This window comes from Rhinolophus hipposideros (assembly GCF_964194185.1).
Source record: "Rhinolophus hipposideros genome assembly, chromosome: 11".
Classification (NCBI taxonomy): Eukaryota; Metazoa; Chordata; class Mammalia; order Chiroptera; family Rhinolophidae; genus Rhinolophus; species Rhinolophus hipposideros.
In genome coordinates, this window is record NC_138057.1 from 19,995,703 (window position 1) to 20,016,566 (window position 20,864).

Genomic DNA, 20,864 nt, shown 5'->3' on the forward strand with positions numbered 1-20,864 from the left:
ACAGCAAAGTATAAATACATATAAAATATCTCTGAAAGGATACTTAAGAAAGTAATAACACTGGTTCCCTCCAGGGAGGGGGAACTTTGTGGCTAGAGGACATAAACGGTAGGGAGACTTTCACTGAGTTCCCTCTTGTAAGTTTTGAATATCAGATGAAAAGTATGTAATACCTATTCAAAAATAAATATTAAAAATAAACAAACCAAACATAGAGCTCTCAGAGTCTAACCATCTGCCTCTTTTCCAAGTAGTATGATAAGTGTTAAGTTCCTGAACTGGCTGTGCATGGCCCTGGGTGAGCTGAGTCAATGTCCAGCTTCATGAAGTGGAGTATCGTGGGGCTGGACTGACCTATCAGCAGCCAGCTGGCTCTGTCTCCCTGAGGACGTTTTCAGTATGAGCCAAGGGACTGCATTTTCCATTCCTGCTTTCCAGACAGGGCTGGGCTCAGGAAAGAACTCAGTTGGGAAGCCTAGAAGAATGAGGAATTCAGAGGTAGACTGGAGGTCTGGTCCATGGCTGCAGGCTTGCCTTAAAGGAGGAGGCAGGCAGAGACAGGGAGTGAAGAACTGCGCCTCGTAACTGTGGCATAGTCCTGTGTAAATAATAGTTTACATATACCTTACTTTACAATTTACAAAGTGTTCCTAAACATTGCCTCCTGTGAGCCAAACAACTGCCCTAGGAGGTAAATGGGATTGGGTTTTGTCCTATTTGACTGAAGAGGAAACTAAATGTGATGGGCATGAGATATGCCTTTCAGATGTTTTTCCAAATACACGAAGCAATTGACTGAGGGCCACTGCTGCTTTCTGAAGTCCATCGATATGTTCTAGCTAAGACCATGCTACCCACGGGTTGCTCTCGGCTGGTGGTGGAGTGCAGCCAGGAATATTAAGGTAGGCTAATTCTTTGGAGATGTGGGATGCCTCTGATATCTTGAGTGCTTCCCAACAGCCTTGCTGAACTTGCCTCAGCATATACTGCAGTTGAACATGCTTCCGCCCAGTCTTCCTTCTTTTCTTCTCTTCTTCACGCCCAGTCACATCACGGTCTGATGGCTCTCCCAGCCTCTCCTGGCTCCCTCCGATTTCCTCTTAGAGGCATTTCCTGCAAGTTCAATGCTGTTTTGGCATAAAACATAGGTCTGAGTGATTCCAGGCTGTGCTTCTAATCAATGCACTATGTTGTCTTTCTTTTCATGAACTTCGTTTCAATTTGAGTCACCAGATGGGCACATCCTTTTCCCCATCAGCTTGCTATCATTTTCAGTACTTTATTATTAAAGATATTTATGTGTATGTGATTGTGTCTGGCATTCATAGGCATATAAATGAAAGTTATTTTATCTTGTCAAAAATGTAATTGTGCTTTATTAAATTACATACATTTATAAGATTGAGTTCACAAAGCTCGCCATTTAATTTATACGCAGGCTTTGAGGTTTCTTTTGTTGTTATTGTTCTTTGTTTAATAATTTGTCCTCTACATTCTCCAGCTTTACTTTCCCCATTGTCCTTATTAATGCTCTGGGGTTTATAATTATGCTGGCCAACCTGTTACTGGAGAACGTGTTCTTGGTATCGTCACAGGAAAGAATTCAAGGATGTACTAAGTAAGTCACGCGAACAAAACCAAGCCAGCAGTGGATTTATTAAAGGAAAGGAAAAGAGTACACTCCCAAAATAGCAGGAATGGGCAGGCCAGGAGGAGGGCAACTGCACCGACGAACAAAGAGGCTTAGGATTTTATTAGAATGAGGGCACGAAATGTTTAAGTTTTAGGGGTGGTGTTATAGGCGGTCCCAGGTGGGTCCTTGCTGACCGCTCCTTCCCCTGGGGAAGAGAGATTTTTGTCCTTATTTGGCCCTTGTCAAAACTGTCATGGCTACACAGGGGTGGAGGTTTTTTTGGGCTGCCATGCTAATGATATTATAATTCATCCTAATTAGCTGTAGCTGTACCTTTTAAGAATAATCTCATCTCTTTTCCTTTGTTTCTCGCACTTCCTCCTTCCCTTCCTCCTTCCTGTCTCCCTGCGGCCCTATTCTTTTTGTCTAGGGTAACAAACCTAGAGATTCTAGGAATTTACGTAGGCCAGAAGAACTAACATTTGCAGGTAACCCTTATAGTCTGGCAAATCAAATCTGGCAATATCAAAAACCCACAAATGCTAGTCTAAGGAGGATGCTGTTTAAATCTGTTGAATTAGGAGAATGGGGACATTGTAAGCTGTGGACAAGTTACCATTGAACATAGGGTGGGGAGGAGTCAAAGGGATCAGCAGGCTCTTCTAGGTTCTTCCTGGAATTGTCTTGCAGCAACATGGCTGACTGTTAGCATCAGTTTCCAGGACTCCATCAGGAGTTCATTCTGAATAAACAGAATTATTTTGTCAGAACAATTAAGTATTCATTCCTAAAGTATGCTTGCTTGGCTGGGAAAGAAAGCAGAAACCTCTCAGAGACCAGTATTCTAGGAGTGGTTGACCCTAAAACGATGCACGGAGAAGAGCTACAGAGTGAGAACAGTGAAGAGGGTTTTGAAGCAATTCGAATAAGCTGTGGAAGCAACCCTCATGGGCAGCAGGCTGAATATTATAATGCTTACCTCCTGCTCATCTGTCCCTGTGGAAATAGGAAGTGTGGCTGGACATTGGGAGGAGAGTGTCAAATCCAGAAAGTACAAAGGAAAGTGGACTTGGTGAAGAAATGAAGAAAATCTTTAAGGAACTGTGTATGTAAGCAGACTGGTGATTTGCAGGAATCAGTATCCAAGCATGTTTGAATCAGTATCTAGCATAGACTATCATATCATCTGTGAACATAGACAGTTTTATTCCTTCCTTCCCAATCTGTATGCTTTTTCTTTTCTTGTCTTGTCTTGTCTTATTGCATTAGCTAAAACTTTCAGTACAATGTTGAAAAGGAATGGTGAAAAGGGACATCCTTACCTTACACCTGATCTTAGTGGGAAAGCTTCAAGTTTCCCACATTATGATGCTTTTTGTTTTAAATTTTCTCTGTATGCTTTATGCTTACAGAAATAGAAATACAGGCTCGTTAAATATTTTCAAATGTTTTAAGAAACATATAATATGTCTACCCCAAATCCCCATTGCCAATTATTTGGTATGTCTCTCAAGATGGTATACTTTGTGAGTTTAAAGCAGACTGTGTTTTAACACGCAATATCTCTAACTCCCTAAGAATTGCACCACGAAGAGGTTCCTTGAGTATGTGTACCAAGTTGTGTGTATATTTGTGTATGTGAGAGAGAGAGGCAGATTGAGAGAGAGAGAGAGAAAGAGAGAGAGAGAGAGAGAGAGAGAGAGAGAGAGAGAGAGAGAGAGAGAGAGAGAGAGAATGTGATGTAAATATGATGAAATTGCCCCTAATCCTTTTCTGGGAAATGCTCTTCAGTTTTTGATTCTTATCTTTCATAAGAAATTGTGTTATGAATTAGGTAGTCAGATCATTTCTTTAACATGAATATGTTAAAATTTGGTTGAATCCCAGGATGCCCTAATCAAAATTATCCAAAAAGTAGTAAATAAATAAATAAAAATGAAGAACTGGTTATGAGCCATGAACTACATACTCACTCATCTGTTGGAGAGCTGTTGAGAGAACCTAGTGACCTACGTGTTATTTCTGCCCAAGGATCTCTGAAGTTCTTAGGAACACACGAAGGGAAAGAGGCATGTCTTAGATGGCCAGCAAGGATACCCTGGAATGGTGGCTTGAGAATGCCATTGTGAATGAATGTTTGGGAACCTGTAATTTAAACTTGGACCTCCTCATGGAAGTGAAACTGTGTGCCTTTGGGAATGTACCACCTACCACACAGTTTCCGAGATTGTAGCTGGAGATGTGTGTTGCTCTGAGAAAGCAGGTGCAGTGGCTCAGCAGGTGATTAGGAATGGGTCCTGTGATAGTACAGCCACCTCTGCTCAGTGGTGTTCCCACACCCACGCCCACACCCACACTTTTACAGAACATTTGAGAGATAATGTCTCGGTTCATGAATCAGACTTGCCATTTTGAGATTCCCTAACTGGCCATCTCCAAGCAGCTGTGGGAGGTATTGACTCAGGTACATGTGTAAAAGTGCACAGTTGGATTTTCTAGAACAGGTGAGTTGCACCCATTTACTGGTTGTCTGTAATCAAGCTGCTGGGTAGAAGTTAGTAATCATTGGTGACAACTCTGACTGGTTGTTTAGTTTTTTGAGCATTAAGTATGTATAATCTAATAAAAATCTTCATTAAAAAATCTTTTTATTCTGTCATAAGTAACGTACGTTCATTTTAGAGAACAGAGATAAATAATAAGAAAAATGAGCTGTAATCCTTCTACCAAATGATAGCTAGAATTAACATATTGGTATACTTCCTTTTAAAATCCCTCTACTTTAATAAGCTTTCAATAAATAGATATTTTATAGTTCCACGAGAGTTTTCCTTTTATTTCAACTTAGGGATAGCTGTGGTGTTTGTTTCTTTCTCTCTTTTTTTTTTTCTTTGCAGAAATACTTTTTTACTTGTATTTTTCAAAAACATTTGACCATGAATTATTTTTATTCAATCCTAACTGCAACCTTGGCAGTTTTAGCAATCTAGATCCTTATCTTCTGGATAAAGACACTGAGAACTATAAGATTTCTTTGTGAAAGTATGAAAATGCATTCTATTAACTACAGATTGAGAAGCAGACAAATTAGTTTGCTTTGGTTGTTTAAATATACATTTTGTCAAGTGGCATTCTTTTTTACTTACAGTTTGGGAAGAAGGTTATGTTTAAAAAAGAGCTTTATACTGAGGCACATGGCAAAGTCCGTGGACCTTGATTAGTGCTGCTTTAGTTTGATCCTGTGTCGCATCCAGCGCAACATGGGCAGTGAGGGTGCGAGAAGGGGCGGCTTTGGGTTAAGTTTTTAAGAAAGAAAGAAACAGAGACTTAATGCAGTTAAATCTCAGAAGGCCAAGGGTCTCACAGTTCTGAAAGACTGGAGCCCAGATTTGAGCTGACTGGAGGTTTTTATTGATAAGTATACAAAACAAGGGAGTAGTAGTGTTTTTCTGGCACGGTTTGTGGGACTCGTTTATCACGTTATAAAAAAACCCAAACCAATTATGTTGATCTTCAAACAGCCGAAGCAGAAAGTCCTTGAGGTGAGGTATGCAACTCCTTTAAGGGACATATATTACATGTCGAAATTGTTTCACAGAGCTGAGCAGAGAGCTTAATCTTATCACTCTAAAGACTTTTCTCCCAATTAGGCCAGAGTCAGCAGCGGCTTTTCCCAGGCAGGCGGAAGGGGAGACAAGGCCCTTTCCCAGATCTTTCTAAGGCAGCTCATTGGGGGTCTCCACGGGTTCCGTCTGGCTTGAGTTGTGTCCTCCCCTCCTCCTCCATGGGGAATCTTACTCGTCATTGGCTTCAAACTCTCTTTTAGAGACTAGATAGAGAGACATGAGGTGTAAAACATTGAGATAAGCAAAGTCCTAAAAGGGCACAGTCTCACAGACTTTTCTTTCCTCAAGGAAAGACACGGGGGTGAGGGGGACAGTCTGCTAGGCTGCTGTGTCACAACAATCCTTAAGTGGGCTATAACATTTCTATCCCCTAAATTTCAAACCAAGTTGTTTCTGTATTCCCTCTTTGAGTATTTCTAAGTCTTTCGTCTTCAGAGATATATTCCAATAAAGACTCAGGTTGCTTAGCCTGGAGTCATGTGGGTGACTGGGTAAACAGCCAACCTGGACACATAATTGCAGAATATTTAATGTTCATGATATATTGAGTGAAAAAAGTAAGCTACGGAATAGTATTGATAAAATAAATTCACTTTTATAAAAATGTAAGATTAGATACACTTTCTTAGAAAAAATAAAAAATATGGGAATGCTATAATCCAAAGTACCAACAATATACAGTTTTGGGTGATGATTACCAGTATTATTTCTTTCATGTTTATTTTTTCTTCAATATGCATATGTTACATTTTTCATATATTATTTTTATAATCAAACAAAATGTTATTTTATAGTAAGGTAATAGTCTTTATTGATCAAAAAACAAAATGATACTTCAGTAAAGAAAATCCCATTTATTTCCAACCTCCTCTCCCTTCCAATATCTCTCATTTTCAAAACATTGAGCAAACTAAGTGCTCTATGTGGTTTCCTCTCAACTCTAAGAGGTTGAGAGGTTTGAGAAGCAAAAATAATGTAAGAGGAGTAGAGTGGGAGGAGGAATAAAAAACTAGAATATACTATATGTATGACATTCAGTTTAATGCAGTTCTATATTACGTAGCTACATATGGATTTAGTTATTTGTCTGCATTTCCAACATTATATCTTGTGACCTGTAAGGCCAGCCTGAAGCTCCTTAATGTAAGGTTAAGGGGAGTGTTTTTGAGTAGTATTCCAACACCTTCCTATTAGTAGTATCTAATCAGAATCTAAGTGATCAATGTAAATGGGGGAACAGTAGGTAGCTGATTTGTATTTCAGTTTCAACAAAATGGTCTTTCCTTTCTTCTTCTAGATAGCAGAAGACAAACATGAAAATTCCTGGAGTTTGGAAAGTGATATTGCCACCTTAGATGCCATTCTCACAAGCTTAATTCTGTGTCACATACCTAGTTTTTATTTTTTCATGTCAGTGCCCTAACATTCGAACAACATCAAAGACAGGGTGATTAGTTGTGTTTTTTTTTACACAAATATGTTAAAATGATAACAGGATTACTTAATAGCAGTATGGTCCTCTTAAATTTTAGAACATAAACTCTGAATTCTTGATGAATTTCATAACATTTGTATTAGTGTGGCTCTGAATATCTGCTGAACTTTGGATCATGATATCGCCCTCTGTCTGTACTTAGTGAAGCTTTTTGAATTTTTCTTTAATGAAATATTAAATCAAATGTGGAACTTCTATTAATTGGCTTAGATAAAAGCAATGACTCACAGTGGGAAGAATTGATCCTGACCTTGAGGGTTCTATTGTGCAGCTCAGAGATGGGATAAATCTGGAAATGGCACTGGCTCTGATCGGTAAAGTCATGTTTCCCCAACTTCCACAGTTGCTTGTTGAGTCATTAAAGACTGCTAATATTGCCTTTGTCAGAAGGCAGCCTAAGAAGAGAATCTTTGCCAAATCCAATTCCAGAGCTGGAATGTGGATGTTGACAGTGAATATAGTAATTAATTCACTCCTGAAACATTTGGTTTAGTCATCTTCCTAAAATTAACATACTTAAAAACCAAAACTAAATCACTCCTCTCCCACCCCTACTTCCCACCGTGCTCTTGACTTATAGGAGGACTCAGAGAAAAAGAAGGATTAAGTGTGTTCACAAAATGAAGCCAGGCCAAAAGGACAGCTTCCAAAGGTCGCTGCCCATAGCTCCTGCCTCCAACAAAACTGCTGAAGCAGCCACCTGAGAAGGCACTTGGCTGAGGACCTGGGCCCCTGGACACTTGCATGCACACACGAGCATGTAGTGACCTACGTACTGGATTAAATAATCAGTAGGGTCTCTTTTTGCTCTAAAATTCTAGCGTTCTCATTTGGGCTTTTTGGTGCCCAATTAAAACGACCTGACTAGGATTCTTTTTTTTCTTTCCCTTTCTTTCACCTCCGTCCCCCGCTCTGGTTCAAGCTGTTGTTTCTCGGTCTAGTTAGTTGTGTAGGACACAAGTCCCTGGCCCATGCTGGTATTATGAGCCTTGCGCTCCTACCGGCTGAGGCAGTTGGTTGCCAGTTCTCGGTGGGCTGCTCACAGCAGCTCATGATGGCTGCGGGCCGTTCATTCTGGCCACTAACCACTCATGGCAGCACTGGGTAGCCCACAGCAGTATACAGCAGCTTAGGCCAACGTCCGGCTGCTTATGGCAGCCCAGCTCTAGGGAGAGCTGTTGTTCACAATATTAGCTGTGGAGGGCGCAGCTCACTGGCCCACGTTGGAATCGAACCAGCCACCTCAACCTCGGTGTTAGGAGCATGGCGCTCCAACCACCTGAGCCACCGGGCCAGTCCTAGGATTCTTAATTCTTGAGAAAGAGAGCAGAAAAGAAATAAACATGTTATCCACAGGCCTTTGGGAACTGATCAAGCGTTGGGACTGACACATATGTAGCATATGGAAGACCAGGGGTGTGCATGTTTGTCTGTTTGGGCAGTCTTGTTTAACTTCACGTAGCCTTCTTTTTCATCTACCAAGTACAATCCCTTTCTAGTACCCTAAGGAAATGCCCCTCCCCTTAGTTTTTTTCTATTTCTTTCTTACTGTTTTATTCCCCCTTACCCTTTATTTGAACATTCATTTAACAAACACTTACTGGGGACATTTAGACATTTCTCCCTCAGAGAAAGCATGATACAGCTAAAAGAAATTTGTCTTCAAAGGTTGTATGGAGTGCTGGTGTCTCAGTTGATTAGAGCGCGAGCTCTGAACAACTGGCCTGGTTCAATTCCCACATGGGCCAGTGAGCTGTGCCCTCCACAACTAGATTGAAGACAACAAGCTGCTGCTGAGTTTCCAGAGGGGTGGCCAGGATGGCTGAGTTGGTTAGAGTGTGAGCTCTCAACAATAAGGTTGCCGCAAGGGATGGTGGGCAGCACCCCCTGCAACTAAAGATGGAAAATGGTGGGGCCGGCCCGGTGGCTCAGGTGGTTAGAGCTCTGTGCTCCTAACTCCGAAGGCTGCCAGTTCGATTCCCACATGGGCCAGTGGGCTCTCAACCACAAGGCTGCCAGTTCAATTCCTCGACTCTCGCAAGGGACGGTGGGCTGTGCCCCCTGCAACTAGCAACAGCAACCGGACCTGGAGCTGAGCTGCGCCCTCCACAACTAAGACTGAAAGGACAACAACTTGAAGCTGAACGGCACCCTCCACAACTAAGATTGAAAGGACAACAACTTGATTTGGAAAAAAGTCCTGGAAGTACACATTGTTCCCCAATAAAGTCCTGTTCCCCTTCCCCAATAAAATCTTTAAACAACAACAACAACAACAACAAAGAAAATGGCGACTAGACTTGGAGCTAAGCTGCGCTCTCCACAACTAGATTGAAGTACACTGACTTGGAGCTGATGGGCCTTGGAGAAACACACTGTTCCCCAATATTCCTCAATAAAAATTTATTTAAAAAAACAAGGTTATAGACCCAACTCTATCATTACAAGCTCGGAAGCCTTGGACAAGAGATTTTTGAGTCAGACACAGAATAGGAATTGCATGTCTTTCCTAGTTTGAATATTTGTAAATTGTTTAAAACATTTTTTACATTAACTTCTAAATGTCCCTAGGAGAGGGGATTTAATAAACTAGTCTTTAGCGTGTTGGTTTGAATTCATTTATAAGTCGGGCTTGACTTTTCAGTTGACAGCACATGCTTGTTAGGATTGGAGTATGTTGGGAGGATATTGCAGCAGAGAGACTCAAAGTAGGCAAAGAATATTAATGCACCTAGGGAAAGGAGGGTTCTCTAAGGAGGAGAAAAGGGGCTGAAAGAGTAGGTGAGGGTCCCTCAGGTAGTATTTTTGCGCGCTTTGATTTTCCCATGGTCAGGCCCTGATTGTCAGTGACCTGGACACACAGTGGACTATGGCCTCCAGGCAGAGCTGCTTAGGTTACCCAGGACAAAGGCCATTCATCTTGCAAAACAAACTACCCTGCTCTAGCAACCCCCAAATCTTCTGTTCTTGGGGTTCTTAGGCCTTGAGGTTGGGAATTGGCCAGTAAGCTTGAGTTAGAATGTAAATTAATAAGTATAGGTTATAAAGAGCAATTCTTTAAAAAAAAAAAAAATCTTTTTTTTTTTTTTTTTTTAATTGGGGAACAGTGTTTTTCCAGAGCCCATCAAGTCGTTGTCCTTCAATCTAGTTGTGGAGGGCACAGCTCAGCTCCAAGTCCAGTTGCAGCCACCATCCCATGCGGGAATTGAACCGGCAACCTTGTTAAGAGCTCATGCTCTAACCTATTGAGCCATCTGGCCGCCCCTAAAGAGCAATTCTTTATGAAACCGATTTCTTGTTGAGTTGTATTTTCTTATACACCGTGGATAGGCCATGGAGTCAGACATCTCAGATTCTGGTTTCAGCTCTGCCAGCTGTGGTGCCTTGGGCGAATCACTCAGCCGCTTTTTCCCTCAGAAGAGTCTGGTGAATGCAGTGTTTGTTAAAATGTAGTTCTTGGTTTACCTGCATCAGTATGTCCTCGGCTACTTTTTAAACATTTCTGGACTGTTTCCTAAACCAAGTGAATTAGAATCTCTGGAGATGAGGCCCCAGAATCTGTTTTTAACAAGTGCCCCAGGCCATTGTCACGTACACAGAGACCCACTGGATGGGGCCATCAATAGGATTCCTTCCTGCTCTAAAATTCTATTAACTCTGATGATCTGAATTTAGTTAGCTTTATTTTTCCACAAAAAAAGCAAAATTAAAAGGAGAAAGAGATGACATTTGCTAATCTACTATTTGCATGGTGTTATGTTTGAGGCCTTATATACAATATCTTATTCTTCTGCACAATAATCCTTTGAGGTAGGTATTATCATTATTACCATGGTATGCATAGATTCAAAGTTGGGACTCTGTCCAAACTTCTAGTTATAGGATGAATAAGTTCTGGGGGTGTAATCTAACTATAGTTAACAAGACTATATTTTATATTTGAAAGTTGTTAAAAGAGTAGATTTAAAAAGTTCTCATCACAAATATACACAAAAATTGTAACTATGTAAGGTGATAGATGCCATTAACTAACCTCATTGTGGTAATCCTTTTTCAATATATACATATACTATGTAAAATCACTATGTTGTACACCTTGAACTTACACAATGTTATACAAGTATGTCTATTGTATCTCAATAATGCTGGAAACAAAAAAGCTAGGACTCTGATTTCAAAGTCAATGTTTTTCCCCATAGTATTATATTACAGTAAGAAAGTACAAAATACCTTGTAGTAATTGATAAGCTCTAGTGCAGCATCTTGTCTGTACACATAGATTACTATTTTAGGAACTGTTTCTTCATCCTTGTTGAATGACTGAGTTCCTCCTATTGTGAACATTAATTCCCTGACATGATGATGGCAACATAGAAACAGTAAGCTTCATATTAATTTTTCTTGGACTTCTTTTTCTTATTTAAAATTTATTCTTACTGTATTCTATGAATTTTAAGGCAATGTAAGTCCTTTGTGTGTGGTGGAGAATAAATTAGATATAAATAACTAACAAAAAGTAAGCGATATTATGAATTCATTTAATAATTGCATTCACTTAAAGAGAACGAAAGTACATGAAATCGTGACAGCCCAAGATAATTTCAGTTTATAAAATTTCAAACCTATAACTAGCTCCAAGATGAATGGGAAAACACATTAGATGAGAAATAGATCTGAAATTTTGTGTGATATATCTTTTGATTGCTTCTACTTCAGTTACCTACTTCAGATAGAAGATAGAGAAGGGAAGGGGTGATGGTAGGCTAAAAGATATGAAGTTCAGTTGGACAGAAGAAGGTTGGTCTGCTTGGAAACTGAGTCAAGATGAAGTCCATGTGAAAGAGGAATTGCCTTTTCCTCTCCTAGGTATTTGGAAGGGAATAAAGGAAGAATGGCAGAGGGTCAAATTTGGGGGTGATTTGGAAGGAAGATCAATTGAGTCATCCAAGAGATTCTTCCTGCTGGTGACAAGTTTGCATTGAGTTTGACCTGGTGAAAACAGAAATCATCTGGCCTCATGACTCATTACTTTGTGATCCATTATCTCTGTCTTTGGTTCATGAGAAAGTAGCTTTATCTAATTTCAAGCTCAGGTAAAAAGAAGAAATGAACATAGTAATATTTCCCCTGTGTTTGGACGGGACTGTCTTAAGACCAGGAAGTAGGAAAAGGCACCTGTCTGGTTTGAGATAATGTTTATCGGAAGGGCATTGTAAGCTATAAACAATGTCAAGTATTATTGTTTTTTGGATTAAGATAATACAGCTGGAAGGAACCCTAGATAACATAACTCCTTCATCTTACAGGCTCTAGGCCTACGGAAGTCAAGTGTATTTATTACCTAAGAGCACACGCCAAGTAATGATGTAGGGCACAGACTCTAGAGTCAGACGCGCCTGGTTGGAGGCCCAGTTCTGCCACTTACTGGTTTGTGGCCTTAAGGCTTTGAAAGACCTCATGGAAGTGAAGATTTGAGTCATACAGAGTGTGAGGAAAATTTGCCAGACGGTGGAGGGGTTCAGAACAGGCCTCGCCAAAATGTGTCACTTTGGCATGTGAACTATTTTGAGCAAATGTCATAGACTCACAAGAAACTTTTACCTCTCCCTTAAAGAATTTAAATTAGGGGCCTTGCCCATAAGAAGAATGTCACCAGAAATAACTTTTTATGACCTATTTGTAGGGCAGGCAAACTTCTAATTTCTAAACACCTGCTCTTCTTATCATTCTGCAATGATACTTTGAAGCCCCCGAAGCACCGTACCTCATCCTTATCTCAGAATGCCATGTATACCTCATTTTAACTTTCTGTCCCTGAACCTTTCATGTACGTGTGCTCTCTGACTCGCTCATGTGTGTAGGATTCCCATACATATACATGTAATTAAATGTGGTTATTTTCTCTTGCTAATCTGTCTCATGTCTATTTGATTATTAGACCAACTGAAAGAACCTTGAGGGTAGAGGAAAGTTTCTTCCTTCCCTACAATGGGCATACAGACAGGGAGAATGAAGGTATGTCCAAAGAGTGAGAGAGATGAGGAGAGAGAGCTGTATGAAGTGGATGCGGGTGAATATAGCTGGAGCACACACATAGTGTTTATGGATAAGGGAAGTAAAGATGGGGGTGTGTTGGGGGGAAGGAGGAATTTACTCTGCCTCTGGGAGAGGAAATGTCTGCCAGATTTTTTCTTGCTATTTCACTATTACTTTATATTAATAATATACCCAAAGAAAGTTGAATTGCTACAAATTCTAGGCAATGTGTCTTTATTTATTTTATTAATTATTTATTTGGGGGTCATCGAATAAGCGTTTGTTATCAGAGCACTGGTGGTCTGAGAAGGCAGTGGGTTAACACCTCCAAAAACTGCCTTCCGGAAATGTGTCTTTATCCACAGGGTCTCCCGTACTTGGTAGTTCTGGAAGGAAGACTAGGAAGGGCCTGGGGTATTTCTTGGTCCCTTAGCACCCATTTTACTTCCCCTGTGAGCTGAGCTCTCGTTAGTCCAATGCCCAGCAAGGCTCTCTTGGGCAAAAAGGCTCTGGGTATGTCCAGAAAACAACAATAGCTACTGGTACCATTTCTATGTACCTGGCATTATTCTAACGGTTGAGTGTATTGATTCATTTAATCTTCACAAAAATCTTATGAAGTAAGCACCACGATTTTTTCTTTGCTCAACTTTTCAAAAGCTTTCTTTTATAGAAGTATAGCATACATATAACAAACTATATGTCAGTGTACAGTTTAATGAATTTTCACAAAAAGAGCCACACACGTAAGTAGCACCCAGGGAAAATTACCAGCAAACAAACAGCTGCTTGGGGCCCTATCAAGTCACTCTTCCTCCCCACCCCCCAAAGCAACTACCACTTTTACTTCTGACAGTAGAGTTTAGTTTGTTCTATATAGTATTATTTGTATGCAGCTTCTTTCAGTTACATTACATTGCATATAGTTACTTAAAGGTCTGTTCATTCTTTCTCATTGCTGTATAATATAATATCCTCAACTTTTATTTTGAAATATTTTAAGCCCCCCTCCCCCAAATTGAAGAAGTTTTACAATAAACACCCATATACCCTTTACCTAGAACATGAAGGAATATTATTTCCATTTGATAGATGAGGAAACTAAGGCAGAGAGAAATTAGGTAACTAGCCCAGGTCATGCCCCTGGGATCTAGTCTTGCCTAGCGTGCGGCTTAATCAGTCATAACACTGTGGGGAAATCCCATAATTTCTCTGAGGCTGTTTCTTCATTATTAAAATGGGAGTAACAATCCCCATTCCATTGTTTCCAAGCTTTTGTGAGGTTAAAATCTGAGGAATACGTGAAAGTGCTTTGTGAAGAGTAAAACGTGGCGGTGCTCAAAAAGGGGTATTGTTTAAAATGCAGGTTCCTGGGCCTCACCCTCTGTAGATCCTGATTTATAAAGTCTGGGGGTAGGAAGCAGGATGTTTAACAAGCATGCTGGGTGAATCTGATGCACTAGTTCCCATACCAAACTATGAAAAAACGCTTCTGTAAAACAATGGTTCCCTAGAGACTATCAGAATCACCTGGAGGACTTGGGTATTACTTTTGCCACCAGCTCCACTTTCTCAGACACACCAAGATGAGAAAGAATTGCAAGTGCTGAATTTGGTGCGCTTTATTCTCTGTGAGCTGGGAGAATTCGCCCCCAACATTAGTGCCTAGAGCCCTCTCTTTCAAAGAGGTAAGTAATAGAAAAACAAAAGGAAGCTTGCTCATTCCTAAAAAGGACAAGTGACTCACAGATTTAAAACAAGAAGGGAAAAGATGGGGACATTTGTGAGTGAAAGGGCAAGAGTTTTCTGTTGTAAACTAAGAGGTCAGATTAAAGAGAAGTAAAAAAAAACTACGATCATTACTCAAAATTCCGTACATTCCTGTGTCAGTGATGAATTAAGGAACGACAGGCACACCAAACTTCTCCTTAGAGCACCAACAAAGCCAGAGCACCAAAAAGTAAACAAGAAAGTAATACTTTGATTGCTTAAAGCATTGAATACTGGGGGAGAAAACCAGAACTTTGTATGGACTTCCTAACATTTATTTTATGGTTTAGAATTTTGAGTTACGTGGGGAGCGGGTAGAAATGCCATAATTGTTTTTCCTTACGGAGGGCCGATAGATGTATTCAGTCGTGTATTTGAAACTCATTTTTAACGGGTCAGTTTGGAACTTTAAATATGATAAACAGTACATATGTCCATGCAACATTAGTTAAGTATTTGAGGTGAAGGTTTTTGAGGGCTTTCCACAATTCAAACTCCGTAGCTTGGCAAACAAAGACGGTCTCCCAGCGCCAGCGCCATCTCCCCTAGTTCTGCTTTTTGGAGGCGAAGGAGCTGGCAGCTGCTCCAGGCACTGGTTCCCCTTCCTACCTCCCCAGTGTCCAGTCTAGTTTACCTTCCCGGGAGAGAGAGATCCGGGAGGCCGAGGCGGGTGGCTAAGCCACCTGGAGATTCCCCGCCACTCCCTCGGGGAGAAGTCTACAGAACACCTACCTCGCCCGGGGCGTTTGCACAACATGTTTGCTCAAATAATGAGGTTGAAGTTCCGGAAAATGTTACACAAGAAAAACTGGGACTCAGATGTTGATGATTTAAGTTTATTTTTAAAAATAAAATGCGTAGCCCACAACTTAAAAAAAGAAAAAAGGCCACTTTGCAAAATAAGCATAGGCAGCTGTCAGCCGGGTGTGATTTGGGTTGGTTTTTCGGAGAAAAAAATTAAGGGGACCAACTAAAGGTATTCAAAGCCCTTTCGGTAAATTCTGATTCAACTTTAAATTAGAAATATGTATGAGGCATTGACTTTAAAGTCAAAAGAGCAGTGAAGCAAATCTCTATAGGTCCGTCGGTTAGAATTTTACGAAACTTTAAAAGTTACTTGTTTGCTAAAAATAAATCTGGAATCTGTTTCCATTTTTAAAAACAGTTCTATTTTGAGAACTGATGGTAATCAGGTTAGTGTTAATTGGTCCGCGCCACTCCTCCACTTTTCTTTTGCAAAAGCCCTACAGCTAACCCGGGCGCCAGCCGCACTTTTGCCACGGCCCTTCTAGGACCCCGAAATCAGAGCACCCCCACCCCTTCATCCAGAAAAAGGGCCCCCACTCCTGGGGGCGGGGCCCCGGCGCGGGGGGAGGCGGTGCGCGGGGAGGCGGCGCGGGGAATGGGCCGGGAAGCTGCCGAGCGCGAGACTCGAGCCTGGCCGCTGGGCGTTTCGGGTCCCGAGCTGCCGGTCACATGTTGCGGAGGGGCGGGGGGCGGGGGGCGGAGCAGGGCGGGATATATAGCCGCGGAGTCCGAGTGCCGTACTCTTGAAACGCCCTTGGTGTTGCCGGAGCTGGCCTAGCGCATCTCCCCGGATTCTCGCCTCTTTGGTGCTGTCGGTCGGTGGGTGCGCTCCCCCTCTGTTACCAGCGAGCTGGCCCGGGTATCCCGAGGGGGTCTAGGCTGGAAGGCGGGGGTTTTAGCCCGTGGGGCCTCTCCGCCCCTGGGCCCTGTCTGGGAAGGGGCGGTTCCCTGGGCCTGCGCTTTCGACCCTGGCTTTTGTTCCTTGAGTCTTGAACGCTAGCTGCTCTAGTACCTTTGTAGCTTTTTGGCTTGGTTGCCGGGTAACATTTTCCATTTGTCCCGAAAGGACATTATTTAAAAAGAAATGCGTTAGAACATAGTCTTAAAGCAGAATTTTACGGGGTACGCAGTGACAGTGGGGCAGTCGATGCTGGCGCTTGACTTCCGCCCTCAGTGCGGTTCTTATTTCTTGTAGAATTGGGACCCTTGGTGGCCAGAGGGTGAACTGATTGGGCCGGAGGGAGTGGATAGCGGGATGTGCTGGTTCTTGTATCTTCCCAGCTCTGCTGTTTAGCATTAGGCAGTTTTGCCTGTATGTGGGTCTTTGGAGACACTAAATTTACATTTAAAAATGTTCTGAAATGTTTCTCAATTCCTCGGAACACCTCCTTCCTCCGTGCTTAGTCACCACAAAACTGGTTTCACTCTTGACAAGGAAGGAATCAATTCCCCCTAAAGTACTCCAAGTTGATAGTCCTGACTGTCCAAGATGTCTTCTGCTTGAAATCTCTGTGCAGTTTTAACATGGATTTTAACTTGTTTAGCATTTTTGTGAACAGATATTCCCCTTCAAAAGGCATTCCTAGTTTCCTGGTGGAGAAACAAGACAAATATATCAACAACTTTGCTTTTCCCTACAAAGTCTCTTTTCTATTGGAAATGTACACAGGAGCTCTGAAATCTTGCCTCTGAAGGTGTTTGCTTAGGGGGAGAGTGCTCAGAGCTTGAAGGTGGGAAGCAGTGCAGAAGAAGACTCCTCACCTTGATTTTTTTCTCTAGAAATTTGCTTGGGTTGGGAAATAAATCTGGGGAGCGTCTTATCCCAAAGTCCTGAAATAAATTTCTCTTCCGCAGATTTCTTCTTTCTCCAGGAAGAAAAATGGCACCTGTTGCAGTTGATTCACAACCGGTATGAATTTTAAATTGTGATTTCTTGATTCCTTTCCCTCCCCATGTGTTGAGACATTAACCCTCCCCCTTGCTTGGTTGCAGAGCGTGGTGACTAGGGTGGCCAACTTACCCTTGGTGAGCTCCACATATGATCTGGTCTCTTCGGCTTACTTCAGTACAAAGGACCAGTTTCCCTACTTGAAGTCTGTGTGTGAGATGGCGGAGAAGGGCGTGAAGACCATCACCTCGGTGGCTGTGATGAGCGCTCTGCCCATCATCCAGAAGCTAGAGCCACAAAGTGAGTTCTGATTTCCCCCTTGAGGTTTAGTCCAAGGGACTGGTCAGGAGTGAGCCTGAAGCTGCTTTGAAGATCATGAATGCCAATGGAATGCCCTGAACACACAGCGGCAACTTCAGGGAATCCTTAGCTTTTCCTATGGCACATACTGCCTTTGTCTAGAAACTGCCAGGTGACCTTCATTGTTACAGGAGGTCTGCTTCATAGCAATGGCGGATGTTCATGATACTTTAAAAAAATTCCCCAAAGATGCTTTTATGTTGGCATCTGAGATCACAAGAATAAGACAGTGGGTAAACTGAAATAACTGACTTCCTTGGGCGCAGGCAGTGGACATCAGACTGCTTTTCTTACAAAAAAAAAAAAATTGAGCTATAATTAACACAAAATACAATTCACCCACTTAACATGTACTATTCAGTGGTATTTTAGTGTATTCAGAGAGTCATGCAGGCATCACCAAAAATCAATTTTTAGAACATTTTTATCACCCCAGAACGGAACGTCCTACCAGTTTCTGTTGGGATGATGAAAAAGTTCTGAAAATGATAGTGGTGATAGTCGTACAACATTGTGAATGAACTTAATGTCATTGAATTGTACACTTAAAAATAATAAAAATGGTGACGCTTATGTATATTTCACAATTTTTAAAAAACTAGAAAGAAACCTTATGCCCATTAGTAGTCATTCCCCTTTTCCTTACCCTGTCCCCCCCAACTGCTAATCTACTTCTTGTCTTTATAGGTTTGCCTATCTTAGACATTTAATATAAACTGAATCATAGAATATGTGTTGTGACTAGCTTCTTTAACGTAGCATGTTTTCAAGGTTCAGCCATGTTGTAGCCTCATATCAATACTCTGTTCCTTTTTATTGTGGAATAATACTACATTGTGTGGATAGATCATATTTTATTCATTCATCAGGTGATGGACATTTGGATGCTTTTACTTCCCCTGCCGATATGAATAATGAATGTTACTGTGAATACTTGTGTACAAGTTTTTGTGTGGATATACTCAGTTATTTTGGGTATATAGCTAGGAGTGGAATTGCTGGGTCATGTAATAACTTTTAAGCTTTTAACTGCCAGACTTTTCAAAAGTGGCTTATCATTTTACATTTCCACGAGCAGTATATGACGTTTCTTCACATTATGAACATTTTTGAATAACAAAATCCTCCCAATGGTTAAATCCTCCCAATAATAAGTTTAAATCCTCCCAATGGTTAAATCATGAGCTTTTTGGAGGATAAACCTGTAGAGTTTTCCAGCTCTGCTACTTCCCAAGTGAATTTGGGACTACTGATTGGCTTGATCATCCTTAGGAGGAAGCTTGGACGAAAATGTAGGCCATGTTAGGGAGACCCAGGGTTCTGTTAGCATACTGTTTCCTGGTGATAATGCAAAATAGAGCAGTGAAACAAATCTCTATAGGTCTCTATAGGCAATCTCTATTGCCACTTACTGAATTAAGTGTAGGTAGGGGTTAAACTAGCATGGAAGTGCTAATTTGGAGGTTTTTTCAGATGCCTTATTCCCTGAAGGAGGGTTCAGGTGAAGCTTGGCTTCTCTTGGCATCAACTTTAGGGGCTCGTTGATGAGGAAGAATCTTCCCAGCCAGCTTCCTACCTGGCTTATCTCTTCTTTTGCCTGCTGCTCCCCCCACCTTATTTCCATATCAGTAGAAAAAAGTTGCCTGCATCCTGCCAACCCTCTTCCTGTCTGAGCTAGTGACTAGGCAATACATTCTGAGGATCAACATTCTTGCTGTTTTTTATAACACTAAATGTATCATAATAGGTATTCAATCTATGTCTACACCGTTAACATTTTCCTCATTTGTAATTCTTTTAGTTGCCGTTGCCAATACCTATGCCTGCAAGGGGCTAGACAGGATCGAGGAGAAACTGCCTATTCTGAATCAGCCAACAAACCAGGTGAGCTTGGGACAAGAGTGCTGAGGCTTTCCGTCTCGCATATTTTCTTGTCCTATCTGTTTAGTACAGGTGGTGCATGCCATAAACAGGAAATACTTAATTGTTCCTTCAATCTGGATGTATTTTTGAAAGAGTAATGGCTACTCCTTCTTGAGTTGTTGTCAGGTTATGTCTAAGAGCAGAGATGAGCTACCCACCTTTGGACTAGAGTACTTTTAGTCTGATCTCTGTCCATTTGTGGCTTTGCTTCCGCAGAAGAAATTGCTCTCTCAAATGACTGATTCCCATGTGGTACTGGATAAATGCAGAGGTGGTATATAGAACCTTTGCTCACGTGGTATCTGAGAGCACATCCAGTAGGATGGAGAATAGGCATTTCTGCCTATGTGTTGGCCTTCTGGGGCTATGTTTGGAGCCAGGTGTGTATGGTACCTCTGTTTATGCTCGTAGGCATTCATGAGCTGCTTTCGGTATAAGCATGTCAACATGGAAAATGCCATTCTTCTCTGGAGTACTCCTTGTACCTTTCTATAGGTTCATCTCGTTTTAAAAAAATGAAACCTTGACAAATCCTATATCTGTTTATCTCATCTGCTCCTCCAACAACCCTCGAGTGGTGGCAGGTACAGCAAATATACCTAATAAGGAAATTGAGGCTCAACAACTCTTAGTAACTCTCTCCCAGACCTAAAGTTAGGCAGGGAAAGGGCCCGATTTCTTCTTTAACTCTTCAACTATGCTGTCTTAGTTAAGGCCTTAAGTAGGTATTTGTGCAGGGGTTACTCACCAGACAAGTGATCTGCTTTTCTATTTGTAGGTTGTCGCCAATGCCAGAGGTGCTGTGACTGGGGCGAAGGATGCTGTGACGACGACTGTGACCGGGGCCAAGGATTCTGTGGCCAGCACGATCACGGGGGTGATGGACAAGACCAAAGGAGCGGTGACTGGCAGTGTGGAGAAGACCAGGTCCGTGGTCAATGGTAGCATTAACACAGTTTTGGGGAGTCGGATGGTGCAGCTGATGAGCAATGGAGTAGAAAATGCGCTCACCACATCAGAGCTGCTGGTAGACCAGTATCTCCCTCTCACTGACGAAGAACTGGGTAAGTGGATTTTTATCTTGAAGTAATGTTTTACACCTTAAGGCAATCTTTCAAAACAGCCTCACTGAGAGATATACTTTATGTACCCCAAAACTCACCTTTTTCATCCTAAATGTACAGTTACGCAACCATCACCTCAATCCAGTTTTAGAGCATTACTCACCCCAAAAGATCCTTCATGCCTATATGCCGTCTCCATTATCTCCGAAAGATTAGACAACCACTAGTATTTTGTGTCTATACATTTTCTTTCTTAAAGCAA

The 20,864-nt window shown here is 41.6% G+C and overlaps 1 protein-coding gene across 4 annotated transcripts in view; it reads left to right on the plus strand.

The window, feature by feature from the left end:
* Nucleotides 1–436: 436 nt before the first annotated feature.
* The window catches only part of PLIN2 (perilipin 2), a 32,508-nt gene continuing 12,080 nt past the window's right edge, over nt 437–20,864 (plus strand). Inside the window, exons 1-5 of one of the 4 annotated variants that reach the window (XM_081067815.1) lie at nt 437–902; nt 17,222–17,276; nt 17,360–17,555; nt 19,417–19,499; nt 20,317–20,602. In XM_081067815.1, the coding sequence (XP_080923941.1) occupies nt 17,247–17,276; nt 17,360–17,555; nt 19,417–19,499; nt 20,317–20,602 (595 nt within the window). In that variant the 5' untranslated portion in view covers nt 437–902; nt 17,222–17,246. Of the gene's footprint in view, nt 903–15,914; nt 16,227–17,221; nt 17,277–17,359; nt 17,556–19,416; nt 19,500–20,316; nt 20,603–20,864 lie in introns of those variants that run through there. The other 3 variants (XM_081067813.1, XR_013994565.1, XM_081067814.1) reach the window with 3 other exon arrangements.